Source organism: Pomacea canaliculata, linkage group LG4 (genome assembly GCF_003073045.1).
Source record: "Pomacea canaliculata isolate SZHN2017 linkage group LG4, ASM307304v1, whole genome shotgun sequence".
NCBI lineage: Eukaryota > Metazoa > Mollusca > Gastropoda > Architaenioglossa > Ampullariidae > Pomacea > Pomacea canaliculata.
The window spans coordinates 23,206,817-23,226,803 of record NC_037593.1 but is presented as its reverse complement, the minus strand read 5'-3'; the positions used below and the strand labels follow the sequence as shown (position 1 = coordinate 23,226,803).

Sequence of the window (19,987 nt, the reverse complement as noted above, 5' to 3'; positions counted from 1 at the left end):
TATTAACTGGCAACAGTAAAGTATCACAGCCATACTGCAAGAAAATGAAAATGTAAAACAAAAGACATTTACAAATTAAGTTCAAACTTATTGTTCAACATTAAGAATCATTTGTCAAGACTTTTATAATGGATATATTTAAATGGACGTGTATCAAAACAAAAATTAAACAGGAGAACATTAGCATGTCGGTAAAGGTTTCATCAAAAGATTTCTGAATCAAGTGTACATCAACAGATATGTACCATATTTCAAACTAAAAAAAGAAAGTTACGATTAAATGTTCTCCAAAGAAAACCAACACAAATATGAGGAGTCATTATAAGGACAACTTTAAAGAATGAGTACATCCCAAGCATGTTGCTGTCAAGTGTACATGTAAAATTGCTCCAAGCATGTTGGCATGTTGTTATGAAGTGGACATGTACGATTGTCACAAGTAACTCTCAACCGCAGAGCACTACTTTTGTCCTCAATCTTCCACACGTTGTCTCAGGCAAGAGGAGAAATATCTTTGTTATCTATGTTCCTCTCTGTGGACACTAATTATAAAGTGCAAATTATGGCACAAAGTAGTTGTTGTCATCAATCTTGGTGCCACTGGTTAGGTTAGCTTGAAATGAGTACTTTTGTAGAAACACAGCAAGCAAGCTACTTCAATTGGTGTTAAACAACAAATCTTACAGTGAAAATACATTTCACAAGTTATCAACAATATACATCCCTTTACAACAAAGCTTTTTTTGGTGTGAATTACGACACAATGCATTATTTTCAACCCATTGCAACTGACTTTAGTTCAATGTTGTTTTTGAAGGGGTAGGTGGGAGGTGTGCAAGCTCTCATTTTGAAGCTATGCCCTGTTAATATACAAACCTGTGGCCATTTCAAATTATAGTTTGGAGTTAGCTTTTACTGGCTTCTGAACATGACTTCTACTTGAAACTCTGTACAAAGTAGTTTAGCAACTGTGTTTGAATATAATGTATCAAGGTTTTGATTGTGAAATGCCAGAGATACAGTAGTATTTTATTATACAGATATAAATAATAGTTTTCACGCAAGGAATGTACATTTTATACACTTCAAGACAATGAATGGATGATGTTTACATTTCTATAATTTACTGCATAATACTGCACAGACTGGCGGCCCAGTGGCGCAACGTTGGCGCTGTTTGCGCGCCTGCAGCCGCTGCGCCTCTGTCAAAACAGTGAAGATTGGCTGCCCTGGTTCATTTCTCGTCTCGGCATGCCGTGTTCTTTCTCTCAGTGGCATCTGTAGATTCGTTCGCAGCACCTACAAATCCTTGCACGGTAAGACACGTCGATGCCCAGGGAGGGGTGAAAGGGCAAAAAAATCACAGACTAATCGTTTTTATGTGGGTGTGTGTGGTGGTGCTTTGTTGGTTCATTCAGTCTCGCATACTTTAAAAACAAATTTATTTCACATTTTAACTTTTCTTTCATGTTAAACATGAATGAATCAGCTACCATGGGAACAAAGCTACTGTACCTTTGTAACACACATCTTTTCCATGTGGTATTTTCTTTAAAGATTTTAAATATCATTTAATTTGTATTTTTCACCAAAAGCATTTACTTATAAAATAGTTAAATAAGCTTCACTAATAAAATCCACTTCTCTTTTCTTTAAATAAAACTAAAATCCAAGAATACTACCTTTCTTCACAACAACTGACACTATATCTTCATTATGATAATGGTAGCCTGCGTCTAACCTCTCTGAAAAGGAATGAGACCTAAAAGGTCATGATGAAGATCTGGAAAATTATGAGCCCTGACAAAATATGGTGAAACTAAAATAATAACCTTGACTGAGCAGATAAGGGCTTAGAGTGAAAACACTTTGTCACATGGGATTCTTGAGGCATGAGAATGATGTCAGTAGAAGCATCATAACTGCCACGGTTTTTACTGTTCTTCTTTTGGCTGTTGTTCTTGAATGACAAGATGTTCCTTGTACTTTAAGTGCACACTCCAAGTCTCCTCATTTCTGCTTTTTTATGAACGTTGAGATGTTGCCTTTGTTCCAGTTCAATGTTTCCCATCCATGTGATTGTGATTAGCCCTACAACAAAAAAGAACGATCATTTTATAGCAGGGAGGAAGATATTAACTTTTTCTTGAGGAATACTTTGTGACAAAACTAAATCTAGACTAATCTACAGAGCAGCCTCTTGCACAGAGCTTCCTTCACCCTCCCAAAGCAACACAAGTTACAGTCGTGCAGACATGATAAATTATAAACAACTGGCTGTTAATAAGTTCACAACAAATACTGCATTTTCTGCAGTTATTTACCCACTTATATGCAGCAGATAACAGTGCATGTGATAAAAAAAAAATGCAGATTTCTAAGAGAACCATTGCAGGCTGAAATTCTCCATCTCAAATCAGTATGGACTGAGAAAATGCAATGTTGCAAGACATTCCCCACCAGCTTTTCTAAATTGTGCAGCAAATGTATGTATTTAAAGAGCAGGGTTCTTTAGTGCAGATGGTAAGTGTGACTGTAAAATAAACTTGGGTGATTAAAAAATTTGTCAAGCAACAGTATACCATGAAGCATATTGGGAAAACACACATGAAACAAAAACCTGACTAATATTCATATAAAAATTCCTGCTGTGAGCTTAAGGTGAAGAAGTATGTCCTGAATGACTAAAGGTCAGGGAATAATTCCTACTGTCAGGTGAAGCTTACTAATTGTTCTGCTGAAATTGGTAAAACTATACCCCACCTGTGGACAAAACCCTACATCTTCAGTGGCCAAACAGTGCACTTAGTTACTCCAAATTCTTGTTGACCACGCTAAAGCAGGTAGCAGGGTTTTGAGATAGCTGGATGTTGGTAAGGTAAATGCTTGGAGTACTCTATCCACCTCAAACAGTCTTGGCTTTTTTTAAATAAAATCTTACTGTAGCTATAACCTAAATTTAAAACAAGACTTTAATTTCAAAAGGTTACAGGATGACTGGGAGTTCTGTTTCTTATTATTATTATAAGTAATACCTACAATTTAAAAAAGCTTTAGTGATAAAATCTGGCATGAAAGAAAAGCTGGGACATCTTAGCTTTGTCTGTGGGAATAAGTCATACCAAAAGCAAGACCACATGATAAAAAAATAATCCCAACTTAAGGACCTAAAAACATTTGAAAACATGGTGTTGACAGAGCTTCAAGGTTCACAGTCCTTCTCTTTTCATGTTGGTCAGGTACTTGTGAGTAAAGGCAGCAGTAGAGAAACTAATGATAACAACAAGGCCTGAGCTGGACTAGTTTCACATGTCAAGAAACACTGCCGTTAGTACCCAATTTGTAAGAGATGGATGCTTCTGTCAGGTAGCTAGATTGTTCATAAGCTACTAGGAAACCACACACTAGTGAGATGTATTAGTGATGGATGCTTCATTAAGATAGCTAGATTGTTTATAAGCTACTAGGAAACCAAGTGCTGAGATGTACAAGCTGAAAAGTATAAAAGCCAAATACACATCTCAGTAACTGGGAAACTTGTGCAAAACATTAACAGTGCAGACAATCAAGATTTTTAAGTAATAAATTTGCCTCAAGTGTTGGAGAATTTTACACAAATCCTAGAGTTAGTTACCTAAAGTTGATGTTTTAACAGGTCTTTTATCACACTTTTTGCATCTTAGTATAATATCCTGCACTACTCACTTGGTTAAGCCCATCTAAAGTCCATTGTACATAATATTAATCCTTACTAGCCTACCACCATTGGTCCAGTTCCCAATTCTGTTAAGAAACCCATACCTGGCATGCAGGACTGTTACTCACACCCTTTGGCACTCCAAACGAACAAAGTATTCACTAAATAATTGCTGTGAGGAAAAGCTGAGCCTCATAAATATGATTTTGGCGAGAAATAAAGGAACATTTGAACATCTGTACTGAAGAGAAGCCCAAATACATTGAGATAGTGTGATGAAAGATAATAATGTCAGGAAAGCTCATGACAAGCTGCGTAACCTATGATGTTAGTTTGCAAGTACTGAAGCTCAGCCAAAACCAGAGAAGGTCAAGGTTTATGGATGGCAAGAGGTCAAGACACTTTATAACACAGAAAAGACAAAAGGATTTGATGTCATTTTACATTTAGAATCAGTAACAAACGAAACAGTTACAATAGTTTAACAAAGAAACATGTTACACAGCAGGTGCCCAATATATGTGAGAAAACAATGCTGAAGCAAAGTTCTACCTGTTAGTAAGCAAATAAAGCACACTATTATAAGCTGTAGGCAAGGGATCACTTGTCAATGTCGGCCCCATGATAGCTGTCAGAAAGTGCATCCTGCTCTACTTGAGGAAGATGCCTATTTTCATTAGAAACAGTTAATTTCTGAGCTAGGTTTTTGCGGGCCTGCTGTCCACGGAAGTGAGCCTGGATTTTTGTAGCTGCAGAGCTCTCTGAAATATCATTGTCTGTAAGTACAGGGAGAGGGCAGTCATTGAGTGCAGACGGCAGGTTGGGGGAAGATGTCACATCATCCTGCTTCACCTCTTTACGGCTAATCTCCTCCTCCTTCATGCGCTGTACTTCTTGCCGTGCTTTGTAACCACGGAAACCAGACTGTATGGTGGTTGCTGCATGTGTTTGTTGGTCATTAGTTTGGTCATCTTCGCTCACAGGAAGTGGGTCATCTTCCATCAGACTAGGATCTCGTTCTAACTCAGCCAACTCTTTGGCCTGTTTCTCTTTCAGCTGCTTCCGTGTGCGATAACCACGGTAACCAGCCTGGATTTTGGTAGCTGCGAGATTTTCTTTTTCTCTGCGCTCTTCTTCCAGGCGGTCTAAATCTGTTTTTGCACTCTCATCACCATGGGTAGGTGAAGCTGCCGGTGGACTATCTTGATCATCCACGCTCTGCTTGCTATCTTCAACCTGAAGCAAAAATATATAACTCTGTCATTTCAACATTAATCCCTCCCTCCCAACCCCTGAAGTAAACTTCTGTGAACTTTCCTCTCCATTGTGGTAATGAGACCACTTTATTTACCTCAGTAAATTTTCAACATATCAAAAGCTTCCTTACTACAATAAACAGAGAGAAAAATGTTTAAAGTGATGCTTAGCAAAAAGACTGCTAGAACATTTCTTTTTATTTCAACAACCATGGACTGGTTGATGTAGGAGAAGCTGCTGCATGTCTTGATCTCATTAATTAACTTTCTGATATCTTGCTCTCTTTCACCTCTTGTATTTACCTTTCACCTCTACATTTTCTTGCATTATATTTACATCACTGATATATTTTACAGGTTAAAAAAAACTGTCTCAATTGCTTTAAGCTGCAAAAGATACAATACAGCCTGAAGTCACTTAAACTGCAGTTGTATATATGTCTCATTGTGGTACATAGTGACAACATGAATGTTTTCGAAACATCCTCATGACTCTTTAATTTTTCCCTAGTCATCATCATACATGTTTTAATATGAACATTCCAATATTGGTATTTCAAAAGTTCTAAGGAATGCTCATCATATAGGTATTACTCTCAAAAAAAAGACCCGAGTACATGGGATTATTTGGTTATAGTGGATAAATGGCTTTATACTTTTCAGCACATGTCATTGACAACCAGGCCCCATGTTACTGAAATCATAAATAGCAGCAAGCAAAGATGTAAGGAATATGCAACTCTGCAAAGGCATATCACACTTGTGCTTAAAATGCTATTTACGTAACTGAAAAGCTTTCAGATGTTTTTATATGCAAACTTTCTAGAGGCTGGGTGGTCTCTCAAGTTCTTGGATAACCGCTTGTGATTTGACTGCTCATTTCAAGGATAGTGTATGGTTTTAGCACACACAAACAGAAAACACTCCCTAGTACACACAAGTGATTTGCAAACTTAGCAATGGAACAGCCAGCACCAGGCATCTGAAGAAAGCACTCCAAGTACTGAATAAATGAAGAAAATGGCTGCCCACTAACCTCGTCATTGTGAGGACCCTGCTTCACTGCCTGCATCTTCCTTCTGTGCAAGTCCTCCTCTTGCTGCTTCTCTTCCTGTCTCCTCTTTTCCTCCTCTTTTCTCTTCCTCTCCTCCTGCTGTCTCTGGCTGCGTTCTACCCGCTCTCTGTCCTCAGCTTCTCGTTTAGCACGAGCTTCTCTCTCCGCTTCCTGCTGTGCCTGCCGACGTTCTGGGTCCTCCTCATCTGCCTGCTGACGTCTGGCATTTGTTCTGTAGGTTCGCTCTTGGCTTTCCTCCTGGGTCAGCAATGGACACTTGTAGGTTTAGCCTTAAAGTCAACAGCTATTACAGTCTGGGCTTACAGTCCAAGTCATTGTCATCTGTCCAGGAAATGCACAGTAAACTGAAACCTGTCTCATAAAGACAGAGTGAAACTTTACAGATTATGCTTTCGTAAAACAAAGAAGCCATTTGGGCCATGTGAGTCTTGAAAGAAAAATAAACCTGCTGATGCAAATAATTGATGAATCAGCAGCAGCATCCTAGACTTTTACGTTAAAACTATGAATAACCATGGGCAAGCCTAGCATGTGAAACACCCTTATATACCATAGGTAGATGCCTTCTGAGCAAACTGAGTACAAACTTGCATCACACTCTCTATGTAAAAGTATGCAGTCTTGACATCAAGCAAGAAACAAATGTAGCTAAATATTACAAAGCTTATCATAAAAATAGACCATCCTGCCCTATAATCAGCAGAAGAAACAATTTAATTCCTCCCAAAAACAAAATAGCTACTATTAGCATAAGCACTGCAGCTAATTTGCACCTATTGCATAGATGAGTTTAGCTAAGCAAGCAGAAGCAATAGCACACACTGAAGACAACAAAACAGACAACAAGAGCCAAAACTGTTCACCTTGTATGCTGATGAGGGATCATGAGCAGGTATCCAATGTGTTAGTAAAAGTTCACCTTTGCATCACAGCCACAGTAAAGGTTTCCAGCATGACTTATCGCAAGAAGTTTAACTACAATTTTTCTCTTTGTGGCTGATGTCCAAATGAACTTTATATAGTACAAAATTTCCATATTCAAATTTCATCTGCTTCTTTTTTTCACAGAAAGACAAATTGCCCTTCTTGTCATATTTCAGAAGTTTTCTGAACAAAATATTTGCTCTTTATTTCTTAGAGTAATATCAATTTCTCTTTGCAGGATACTTCATCTCTGCTAATAGTGGGTACACCTTTCTATATTTTATAAAAGCAGGAAATATTTCCTACATATCTCAGAATGAAAAAGTATATCCAAGGTTTTGTCAAGCATGCTTTTCAAACATTAAGAACCTGGTCCCTGGTCTCCGGTAAGGATTAGGTGACCAGAATGACTCTGCCAAGAACTGAGTTTGCAGAGCTATTGATAAAAGACACTTGAGGAGGCAGGTTGCCTTGTTGTAATGCAGGTTGTAGGACACAGGGGAAGCAGATAGCCGAGTGGTTAGAGAACTGACGGACACATCAGGTTGATACCCCTGCAGCGCAGCTCACATCCCCCCCACATCAATCCAGCTGGCAGGAATGGGTACCTGACTCTAAAGAGGGTTGGTGAGGTTAAGGCAGCAAGGAAGAGGAGATGGGCGTCGCCCTCACTTAAAGCTGGCTCGAGAAAAGTGAGGTCTCTACACCTCACTCCCTAATGACCTTAAAAAGTTCGTGTGATGACCTTTACCTGTAAGACACAATGTTGCATTGTACGAGAATCACTAGATCCAGTGAATGAAGGAATATGTTGATGTATTTATGCAAAGCTTAGTGGAAAATAAGAACAGCATCTCCCTTTTATCCCTTTCTTTGCACATCCTTCTTTTGTTTCATTAATTTATTCCTCTCAAAAACAGAAAAGAGTTTGCCAAAAAAAAGTAATCAGTCAATGTTTGGTGAAGTGCAGTTCTTATTGCAGACAGAGATAACACATGTTTCTGAAAAATCTGAAGTTGTGGTAATCTCTCATATTTCTGTGGTGTCATCCACTACTGGACAATGCAATTCTCTCTCCATTCACTTATACTTTGCATTCTCTGGCTTTTAAAATGCCACGTTTTCACATGCTCTCACAAGCATGCCATCACACAAATGTTACTGAATCAACTTCCTTAAAACCCAACAAAAAAGAGGCAGAGCTATTGCTTGTGAAATAGTGGATTGTGGCTGGTGTTAAAAGAAAAAGACAGAATCAAGAAAGGTTAAATGGGTTTCAACAAAAGGGAAAAGATGACTGTCAGTCATGTCTGTCCAGGTCAGTTCCCTATACTAAACTGCCAGTGGGCTATATCTGGGTTGCAATCTGAGCCAGCTCTGAAGAAATGACATCTTGAATATAAGGCAGCACTCCTATGCAGCTAAGACTGCAAGCAGTAGTCACTTAGTCAACTGACAGACACAGCTTTTAACTAGTGCACATCCTGGACCATCAACAGAGCCCTCTCTCACAGACTCTTGTCCCTAGTGTGGCTGCAACAGTATGGCTAGAAGATGCTTGAGACTTGCCACAATAAAAAGTTTAGTTTTGCGTTTTAAAAACAATATCGTCTTTAAAAAAAACTACGTGGAAACCTTTGTTTCACCCTTTTTGCAGTATAACTCAAGGTGACTTCTGGAAGATTGGCTGTTTCACTGTACAGTGTTCTGACATGACAACTTTTTTTCAGGGAATAAAATGACAGCACAAATATTAAAAACAACAAAGATGCTGACAACCTTGGTTCAGCATCAAGAAAGACAAGGCATGCAAATGTATCATTCCTATGCTAAGCCATCAAAGAACACAAAGTGCTAGACAGAAATGACAAGAAAACTATAAGACAGTTGGTGAACATGAAGATTTCAAAGCTGATTTTCTGAAACACTCTTTATAGCCGATTAAAGCATGACTGTGTAATTAGTAGAAAGCTCCTAATACTACCCTGACCTTGATGGTGCTGTGACGCTTACACCAACATTATGCAAAGACAAACCTCCACCAACACAGCAGCTTACAACAGTACACAGACATCGGCACAAGTAAATGCAGCAGCTGACCAACACCACTATAGATGAACAGTGGACAGAGGGCTTTCTGTGAAAAAAGCAACTCTGTTCCAAAGTAATAAGAGTTTTAATAATAAATGTTGATGAGGCTTGAGGCTCTGAACCACTGAGTTAGTCGGATTAATCACAACAAGTCTGAGCATCAGCAAAAAACCTTGAAACCCATCTAAGCAAGTGCTTTCTATATAATACTATTTTCATCCCTTTTTGTTGTTTGTGTTACAAGAATACTACCTTAAAGAACAGACAACATGCCCTTGAATACCCTAAAGATAGAGTGCATGTCTATGCCTCACCAAGAGGTACCACACACCTCCCTTTTGAGGGACGCTGCACATCGACCACAAAAACTAACTGGATGAAATATGTGGCAAAAAAGAAAAGAAATATAACTTGTCCAGAGGACAAAACCATTAAGATAATAGAGAAGACGGCAGCATAAGGCAAGACATTTCTTTCTGCCTTGCACCTGGTTTTCTTACCTTCTTTTTCTTGTTGTCTTTGGCTAGTGTGCCTTTAACCTTCTCCTCCTGAAAGAGACACACCCTGCGATTATAAGCTGTTCCGAGGTTAGTCAAACACATTAGTTTAGCATTATTCAGTAGAGACCATATTTTTGTATCCACATTTATTAACTTGCTACTAATGGCACATTAATTTCTGAGACAGAATTTAGCAGATATAAAATGCAATTTTTTAAGCAACACAACACTCCTGCTGTCTAGATATATATGATACGCTCTTGAAAATGTAAAACTGAAAATAAATTGGTTTGAGTATCCAATTTTTATGCTATACTTCTTTATATCAAAAGCCTGATACACATTCAACTCAGCATTTTCTACCATATGGCAATGTTAAAAAGTTCTATGCATCAGCAATGAATAAGCACTATTTCTGATGAAGGAAGAAATGTGGCGACGTACTAATGCCTTAACATAAATCTCAAAATGTGTGTGACACAGAGACTGTGAAAGCATATTTATGGGAATTGCATGTATACATAGTGCAAATATATGTGAAATTCGCAAGTATATAACCCATGTGATGGAAAGTATACACTGTGCGCGTAATGTCAATTAATTCTCAAACACTGAAGCATATGGAAGAAGTATTAACTCAGGTAAATATTAAAACACAAAATAAAACTTATTAACTCCTGTAAGTATCAAAACACAGTACAAACTGTTAATTCAAGTAAACATGTAATTCAGGGAACATCATAGACTGTCAGTGTCAGCTGTGGATGTCAAAATCAGACAATGCCAGACAGGAGCAGGTGCTCACACATAAAAGCATGAAACTAGGAACATCATTGGTATTATATAAAAGAAACTGCAAATTCTGACAGCACAGTGACAAAAATCTAAAGTATGTGTTAAAAGGAAAAAAAAACCAGAGCCATGTATCCCAAGCAAAGCATGCTGAAACAGCTAAATAATGAGTGGGATAATAATAATAAATGCCACCTCATTGTCACGTCCGTCCCAGTGATCCCTGCTATTGATGTGATCTTCCTCATCCTAGCATATACATGCAGGAAGCATTTCAGTAACAGCCATGGCCATCAAAGGAATCCACAACACACAAGCATCAAAGCCATTTGCAAGCACAGTGCATGTGGCGCACTGAAATTTATGTTCTTTCTTGCACATACAAGCATAATTAAACATCTAAATGACTTAACTGTGTTTTTAAGGAAGGCTAAAAACAGGCCTTTACATTTCTAGTGTATATACATTATGATGCAATAATATACTCTTGGTTGTAAATGTTGGATGAACATTTTTATTATTTCATCATCACATTACTGACCTGAACTTCTTCTGCAGGTCTTTGATCCACAGGAAGGTCTGTCCGAGTTTGCTTTGAGTCGTCAATGGGCCTGGCTCCCTTGGTAGCACGGTTTGGGTTCCTGGCCTTAAACACTCCACCAGAATCTACAAAAAAAAAACCCAACCAGCAATGACTCATGTTACCATCTATTTCTGCATTGGATACATCATCAGAATCTAAAATAAATGACTGCAGTGTGTTACCAATCACTTCTGCCTTGCATCAATACTTCACCAGAATCTAAAATAAAGAACAGCAATTGTGTGTCTTCCCACTTCTCTTATTTCTGCATTTCTTCAAGTAACATCATCAGCATGATTTGTGCTGATTTAGAAAGAGCTTTTATGTGAAAGCAATTGAAAAGTGATTCTAATAATTTTCCTGCAGAAAGCCTACAAGTGAGAGTGCAGGAAGTGTTTATGTATTTTTTTTTGTTCATCAGCAGACACAGTGAGGATGTTCAGTCTGCACCTAACATTCTTGCAGACTCCTCATGAACTCTCTTCACTAACCCACATGACTGAAAAAGTGTCCATTCACATTCATACATTTTAGCATTCATGATAAATTTCCTGCAATGATACAGTTCAATGACTAGAGTAGTCAGAAGATCAAGAAGGCTACAGTGTGTGTGAGATTTCTGATGAGAAAAAGATGGATTTTTCCTTTTTATTTGGAAATCACTATAGTCTACCTGGGCTGAGTACCAGAGGAAAACAAATTGTTGACTGTAATTCCTAGCTGCAGAAAACTTGTAAATGACAAAAGCTGTTTAGTCAAAATTAAAGATTTCCTGAAATAATATAAACATACCTTCATCATAATCTACCTGCCGAACTTTCTCCGAACTGCGTTTGTGTTTGATAGGCCGTGCAGGAAATACTTGGTCTTCTTCCTTGCGTACTCGTTCACGTTCACGACGATATCTAAAATAAATAAATATGCAAATAAAAGTTGAGCAAATGACCTGCATTTTCCTTTCATCAATGTCCATTGCCAGTTACCAAGAAAACCTTAAAATATTGTAGAAAGTATTCAAGCAATGTGGTGAACTAAGCTTTCCTTGCAGATCACTGCAATAGTTTATCATAGGGGTTTTATTTTCAAAAGTTTAAAACAGACTGAGTAGATCTTTAACAACACAAAGGGAATAAATAGAACTGTGACAAAATCAGAATTAATGACAATTCAAGCTGCCTGAGAGCAAGAATGTTCTGCTAAAATTACTATCTGATCCTTTGAAAAAAGTATAAATACTTAAAGTAGCAAATGCCACTTTAACAGGTAATAAACAACTATATTCATAAACATAAACAGCCAGGTTTTAAAATCTCAAAATAAAAGTAACGCAAACATTCCGTGCATAGTCCAAACTTTTAAAACAGAAAAAAAAAAGGCAGCATAGAACGGTAACAAATTTAAGTCCTTTTATGATGGCCCCAATTTATAAATTCATATATGATTACAGTAAATTCAATGGGCAAACGGCAAGTATGTAACATCGTCCCCTTTTGTGAGTTAAAGGAACCTCTAAAATCTTTTTTAAGCTAGGTTTCTACATTCTCCTTTAAAACCAAACCAAAAATAATAAATCACATAGTAAATTTATTTTGAGCTAAGTCTTCATCCCGTTTCTCATGGCACTTCGAGGAATGTTTTACCAATGGATAATATGAAATCTCTCAATGTTTATCCAGTAACTATACACAACTGCTTCTGACCACTTCTATCACTGCCTCCCCTACACTCTCCTACCCACCCTCTGCCTAAGCAGAAGGGGAATTCTCACAAACACATGATTGTCCATCAAGATGCACAAAAAAACAAATGAAAAATTAATCCATTGGCCAGGAGCAGGCACGGCTTGTTGCGTAACCTTTCAAAGTAACTCTTCTCAGACCCGTTATTGGACGAGGTTGAATGCTCTGGTGATGATTGGCTGCTGGTCTTATTGGAGCGTGGCAATGGTGGCAATCTGCAATAAAAATGCCCAACGAAATTTTCAAATGCTAATTATATGTTGCAGCTGTCATATACCTCAAAAGCAACAACTACTTTTATCAGAGTTCAATCTTAAAAGCATCTGATTTCACGAATAATCAATAGTTTTAAACAAAATGGAGGGATTTAAGCAAAAGCTCAAACTCTTTATGCTAAATGCATTTGTGGTGTAATTGCAACACCTCTAAACACCTTACTTGGAGATAAAAAGATAAAAAAGAGGGCCGTTTTCTGCAGTACACATACAATAATAGTTAACACTGCTAAGATGGCATTACAGTGTCAACACATATACATTGTGTCTTTTAAAATGTAACCATTTACCCCTTAATGAAATCACTCATTTTAACCAAACTAGTAATAATCATGAATGTGAGCAGTGTGATATGTCTGTTGATATATCTGAAATATTCATATTTATGTAACAGATAAATTCCACTTTACTTTTTTCTTCTACCCTTTTAAGGTTCACCTGTGTAAGAACCTAAAGAGCAGCGTAGCCATGAAAGTTGCCCTATATATAGCAGAGAGCTTCACAATGAGATCACTATATACACCACAAAAACTTACACAGTGTAGAATGCCAAAATCTTGCTTTGAAGAAATGATGCTAATGTACAGACATCCAATGTTGATGTGCATGTAACCAAAGTATTTGATGTTGATATGGGCCCAATGGCCTTCCAAAAACTGAATAAAGAAATTATTATTACGCACAGAGACAGATGTAGATTACTTACTGTGACCTTCGTTCCCATCGAGGTGAAAAACTAAAATTGCTCAGAGCCACCTCTTTATAGCTGACTTTCTTAAAATGGTCACTTCTCCGCAGTGCCACAAAGTAAGTATTGGCAAAGATTTGATCGATGGTGGAGACCCTCTCTCCTGAGGGCAGGTATAGCCTGAAAATAATTCATTAAATTAGCTAATACTTCTATACAGTGTGAAACCTGTAGCTATCTATCATCAGTTCTGTTGACGCCTGCCCCATAATCAATCCACAAAATATCTCAGACAGTACTAAGCAAATGTAGTTCTCCTTTAATGCCAATTAAATAATAAAGACATTTTTACTTGGACACAGGACCAAAGACATAATTCTTCTGCATCACTTGGCTGACCAAATCCAGGACATCCTCAACTGTGTGGCAGTATCTGGTTGGCAGAGAAACAACATTTGGTTTGTTTGTGTCATCTCCATTCTTCCAGCATCTGCAGCAAATAAATGGGTTCTTCTGGAACTTCAAGTACTTTGTAGTTACCACACAGAGCAGCACAACATAAATAAAAGACAATAACTCACAGTAAACATATGTGCATGCAGCTTCTTTTAACAAAACTAACAGCATTTTGAAACTATAATGCAATAATATCAATTTCCTTTTATCCTACATATCTTTCCCACAAATTGTTTTATTCCCCATCTCTTTTACACAAAATACTTTTAATGGCTAATTTATTTCCTATGATTTTCTGTTTCCATCTATTCCCTGAGCAGAATGAAGCTTAAGTCTCAAATACTATGACAGCAATAACCAAGAATTTGTCAGAAATTAGTTTGCTACATAAATCACCTTTTGCAGCACAACCAGATTTAAATTTCTTTACCTGATAATTTTGCTGGTTGCATCTATCTTGTGAATCCTAGCAGACACCTGGTACCTTCTGTTGTGACCTGGCTCCACCTGTGCAAAGCACAAAAGGAATGTTACTGACTATATGGCATTTAAACAACTAAAGCTGCACTCCCCTCACCTGGAATGTGCTGCTAGTAGCACTCAAAGGGCAGCTGATAACAGCCAAAATACGCTCTTAACCAAATTTGCTGACTCCACACCTACCAGCCCTCCACAAGCAACAGAAAACAGGCCTGCATGCTGCAAGACTAGCATAACAGAGATACAACCACCAGCATACACACATACACTCTACGCTCCTGTATCAAAGACAGGAGGCTGAATTTTAAAAAAAGGACTTCTGTTATTATTTAAGCAAATATTTTAACAGAAATTTTAAAAAAAAGAAAAACTGCTTGTTTGAGGACACTGAAATATACCTAGATGACATGTATCAATGTCAGAGTATTCTAAGCCTGCTTCACAAAAAAGTTTAGCCTCTGCAGCCAGTCAGTATATACTCTTCAGTCTGAGTACACCTAATTACTTTATTTGGTGCTACTCCTGAATCTATCTGCAACAACATGCAAATGCTACAGCTCTCAGATCTCAATTAAACCAACAAAACTGCCACTATGTATCTAGTCTTAGGAAATGGACACTTATTACTTAACAAGTTGCGGTGGATCTGAGTACTAGTTCTGCCTCATTTGGGTTCCCAGTCACTTAATCCCCAGACACTTCATCCCCGACACTTCATCCCCGACACTTCATCCCCTAGACTTTTAATCCCCAGACACTTCATCCCCAGACACTTAATCCCTAAACTAAATCCTTAACTATAAAAATTATGAAGTCAGCGAAAAATTTAATTGAAATTCAAATTCAAACCATGCTATTAACTTCAACGTCATTTGAACATCTACAACATTAGTTAAAGTTCATATAAGCTAGTAAATTTAATGTTCTTCAACAATATGATATGAAAATTGTTCTTGAGTGTCGGGGATGAAGTGTCCGGGGATGAAGTGTCTGGGATGAAGTGTCTGGGGATTAAAAGTCTAGGGGATGAAGTGTCGGGGATGAAGTGTCTGGGGATTAAGTGACTGGACACCCTCATTTGGTGAGAAATTATTTTTAATCCTGTGCATGGATAGTATACATATGCTAGAATTATACAGTAAATCAGGGGAAGGTGCCAAACCCCAAATGTTAATGGCTCACTTCAAAGTAGGTCGCTATTTTAAGACTCCACAGGGCCATGACTGGAATACTTCCCCTGTCCACCCAGGTCACTTTTTCAATGCTTCCCCCAAGGCCTGTGACTGGACAGCTTTCCCTGTCTTCCCCGCCTCCCCCCATCCCCCTGTGGGCTGATTTACCAGGAAAGGTTAATATTAAAAGAGTCTCACCTATTAATCCCATGAACCACTTACACTTTAATGCCTGCTATACCCATCTTTTATAATAATCTCTCATACTACACCCATCTTTAATAAACCTCATGCAAAAGCCCTTTCAGTGCAGTAAACATTCAGATCTCTACAGTCTGTGCTTATCCTGTCCAATGCGAATCTTTAATCTTGTTACTAGACCTTTATTGTTTATCCTACCCCACTCCCCCACCTGTATCCTCTTCCCTCCAAACTACAGCTATAGGGACTCCCCTCCCTGACTGTGAGTGACACTAAGCCCCATAGTCTGGAACAGAGCCAAGGCAACACAGTATCTGCCAAAACGCTGAGTGTGGAGCCAGCAGGTGTAAAGGTTTGTCCAGAGAAGCGCAGCCAAGCGATCTGGGGTCTGAATAATTAACCCGCCTGTCTGTGCCTGTGACCTTTGCGGTGATAGAGCTGCGCCTCCACACCTCAGACTTGGCTCTTCCACTGAGAGTAGCAGACTACACGCACTGCTGATTATGCCGGCTACATTTGTAATTAACAGCAAAAAGGAAAGATTTCAAACCAAACAAAACATCCTCATCACACAGAGCAGAAAGTCACTGCTGTTCGATTCATCATATTCACAGGTCGTCCAGATGCTATGAAGACCACGTTCCCGCCAAGTCTTGCAAGAGGTCGACAGAGACAAGGTTCGTGGACAGACAGGACAACTCCATGTCAACTGCTGGCAAAGAAACCTTGCTCGGTCAGATCTGTATCTCACTTGTTTCTTCTGACGGCGCCCCACCTAAGCATGATGTGGGTACAACTCAGGTTCACGCGCTCACAACAACAAGACGGGAGGGAACTTGACAAACAACGTGCACCCAGAACAATGGAATGGTTTGCGAAACTTCGCGATTTTGTGTCTGCTCTTCTGGCTCGACAATGTTTAAAGATCCACAAGGAATAATGCATGTTTGATGGAACCGATGAGAAGGGGAGAAAAGATTTCACGGGAAATCCAATATCGCTGACGACAAGACAAGCCAGCTTATAATGGACTCTAAACACTGAACACATTGTCAAACGTGGCCAGCAAAGAATGTACCTTCTGCGAAGTTAAATAGTTTTTCAGTCAGCCAAGCAGTTTTAGGCCGTTTCTACCAGTCTCTTTATTGAGAGTCTTTTATCCTTCTCATTTGTATGCTGGTTTTGTAATCTATCTGTCCATGAAAGGAATAGTTTGAATAGCATTGTTCACATCTGTTCCAAGATAATTGGTATCAAACAGAGGACTTGACTTCCTTCTGTGACCAACAACTAGTTAGGAAAGCTTCCCGCATTCTGTCCATACCTGAACATGTGCTAGCGGGGAAATTTGTTTTATTAGTTCAGGTAAACGCTATGCCATGCCAGTATGCAAAAGCAATAGGCATCTGAAATCTTTTGTGCCATCAGCAGTCCAGCTACTCAATCACAGATGAATTGTCAGTGCTGTGTGTGCGTGTGATGTGTAGGTATGCATGGGAATGAGCTATTTTTTTAAATATATGTTGGAAACAGAGCACACCTCCCATTTAAATTGCCCATTGGGACTAATAAAGTTGATTGTTATTGTTAAGGTCAATATTTTAAGTAAGCGTGGAGTCGTCTTAACTAGGAGGTTAGAAGCTGCTGTGTCACTGCCACTCGCAAAAATTAATTGTACCTTTACCATCTCCACCCAGACCTCCCCCTTCAACGCGCGAAAGCACTGGGTAAATAAAAACATAATACAAGATATACAGCATCTTACATCATAATTTCTAGGTCCTCCTTTCTTAGGGGCGGGATCAATCTGTGCGTATCTGGAACAAACAAACATAATCAACTGTCAGAAAAAAAACTTGTTCAACAGTCTATTGTACACAAAGCGCCCACGTTCTGCCGTTCACAAACACCCAAAATTATAGAACTATTACAGAAACTATCGTTGATCTGCATAGCGCACACACACTCATAAGGAGCGCACGCTTGGCGATTGATAGAACAAGACAAGGACAACATACGAAGGAACGGAAGGATGAGCAACAGTAATGATGACTAATTTAAAAAAAATAGAAACGCAGAGAGGAATCATGCAGGTAACAAGAACTTGTGATTCAGCAGAGGAAGATAAATAGGGAAGCAATAAACGGAAAGGGGAGAGGGTGAAAAAGGAGTCGCATTCAGTGGACTGTTGTTAGGAGTAATGCTCAAGGAAGAGGCGTTTGTGTGCACACTTAAAAGATTCGATGGTGGGTAGGTGTCAGATGTGGAAGGAGAGAAAGGTCCATCGTTTGACCGTTTGTTGTTGTTCTGGTGACAGGAATAGAAAGGATACGTCATCAGAGGAAGAGCAGAGTTTTCTGGCTGGAATTTAGGTAAAGAGAACTTCAGAGAAATAGTCAGGGGAGGAGCCTGTAAAGAAATTAAAACACAGCAGGAACAGTTTGTACATAATACGATGAGAAGATTTGGGATTGGACAAGTAAATGTACGATTATAAGCGCTAACTCAGCTTTACAGACATCCTTGTCCTCCAACACACACACACGCACATCCATGCACGCATGCGCTCACTTACAGAATGCAAGCAGGTCCCCAGAAAAACACAAAGAGCACTTGTAGTGAACTGTTACAGGATAATAAGTTGCTGGTAAGACCGAATTATGAATGGAGTGAGTGCTTTGTAAAGGGACTGTAGACTACAATCATACATATCCTCGAGACTCATCACGATACTCTCCTTCCACGCAACCCTGACCAAGTTGTCCACTAGTCTGTGGCCCCATGGTTATTTTTTGGGTGATAAATGCGAGGAACTAGACATAATGCCTGTGACTACTGGTACTCTACACTTCCCACACGCATCAGATCTCTTTCTAAAAATAAACTTTGAACATAAACACATTAATTTTTAATGTAGTAAGTAAATTATAAATTAATTATTCAAAGTGCTCCCATGGAGTGTTCTTGCCGAAAAGACTTATTTCGATCAGGAACAACAGAAGGCTACAGAAAGTATTTTGACATTCTGCGTAAAACCGAGCTGAACATGTACAACATGTAACATGTAACAAGAAAACATCCACCTCAGGAAGACCAGACATCAAGAGGTGAAGATCCAGCAGAACTACCATCGGCATTGAGTGGACAACAACAAAAGCAGGCTGCTGGTGAAGTTGTCGGCTAAAGACAGTGGTGACCAGACTCTGGACACGACTCGATCTGTAGTGTATACACATTCTGCTCTCTTCACATCGGGGAACACATGCAGGTGCACGAGTGTACCGTGTGAGTTGCTACTGCGACCAACTTTGTTAAGCCCCATAAGTGGCATTACAGAGGGGCTTTCTCTTTCCTATACTGTTCATCGTACAATTACACTCCCCTTCTACCAAAAAAAAAATCTTACTACTGTAACAACCGTTTCCCGATACGTTGCAGTGACATGGCTACAAATCCTTTCTAAACAGTTTGTTTGTATTTCAGAATGTTGTCCCAGCTCGATCTACACATCTGTTGTAACACTCCATTTGCTCATTTTGCTGTCTGTTCCGTCCACAGTCACCAACATGTTAACAGAGGTCCTGTGAGCGAAGCCTGCACACTGGCATGCCTGCATGCCTGAGCATTGCTCACACACCTGTGTGGATACCCTGGGTAATTGACTATCATTGCAATGGGCAGGGAGGGCATCAGGCCACTCAATCACCGGTCTTCTAAGGAAGGGTGTGCTGTCCTGGTGCTTTGTCAGCTGAAACGACGAACAAAGTCGTGCTTGACAGACTCGCTTTCCGCCAGACGCTTTTGTTGCGCAAAGGTGAACATCCTCCATCGATCATCCGTATTTAGACATCCCTTAGAGATTTATTCTTGATCTCTTTCGTCCTCGCACACGCTCACACAAGCACGCAGGCAAGCACAATGTGGGAATGCTGATAAGTATTACTGTTAGTAGATACCATGGAAACAACTTCCGTTGCTGCGAGTTTTTTTTGTTTGTTTGTTTTGTTTGTTGTTGTTTTTTTTAAAGAATGGATCTGTCGACTAAAGGGATAATGAAA

The 19,987-nt window shown here is 39.0% G+C and overlaps 1 protein-coding gene across 5 annotated transcripts in view; it reads right to left on the bottom strand.

Moving 5' to 3' along the window:
• Positions 1–1,406: 1,406 nt before the first annotated feature.
• LOC112562125 (doublecortin domain-containing protein 2-like) overlaps positions 1,407–19,987 on the bottom strand; it is a 44,799-nt gene continuing 26,218 nt past the window's right edge. For 2 of the 5 annotated variants that reach the window (XM_025235156.1, XM_025235155.1), the window contains exons 2-13: positions 17,695–17,746; positions 14,507–14,583; positions 13,973–14,110; positions 13,639–13,800; positions 12,774–12,872; positions 11,711–11,823; positions 10,877–11,001; positions 10,531–10,584; positions 9,544–9,591; positions 5,990–6,265; positions 4,550–4,933; positions 1,407–2,091 (exon numbers count right to left, since the gene is read on the bottom strand). In XM_025235156.1, the coding sequence (XP_025090941.1) occupies positions 2,086–2,091; positions 4,550–4,933; positions 5,990–6,265; positions 9,544–9,591; positions 10,531–10,584; positions 10,877–11,001; positions 11,711–11,823; positions 12,774–12,872; positions 13,639–13,800; positions 13,973–14,110; positions 14,507–14,583; positions 17,695–17,746 (1,534 nt within the window). In that variant the 3' untranslated portion in view covers positions 1,407–2,085. The remainder of the gene's footprint in view (positions 2,092–4,549; positions 4,934–5,989; positions 6,266–9,543; positions 9,592–10,530; positions 10,585–10,876; positions 11,002–11,710; positions 11,824–12,773; positions 12,873–13,638; positions 13,801–13,972; positions 14,111–14,506; positions 14,584–17,694; positions 17,747–19,987) is intronic. The other 3 variants (XM_025235157.1, XM_025235158.1, XM_025235159.1) reach the window with 3 other exon arrangements.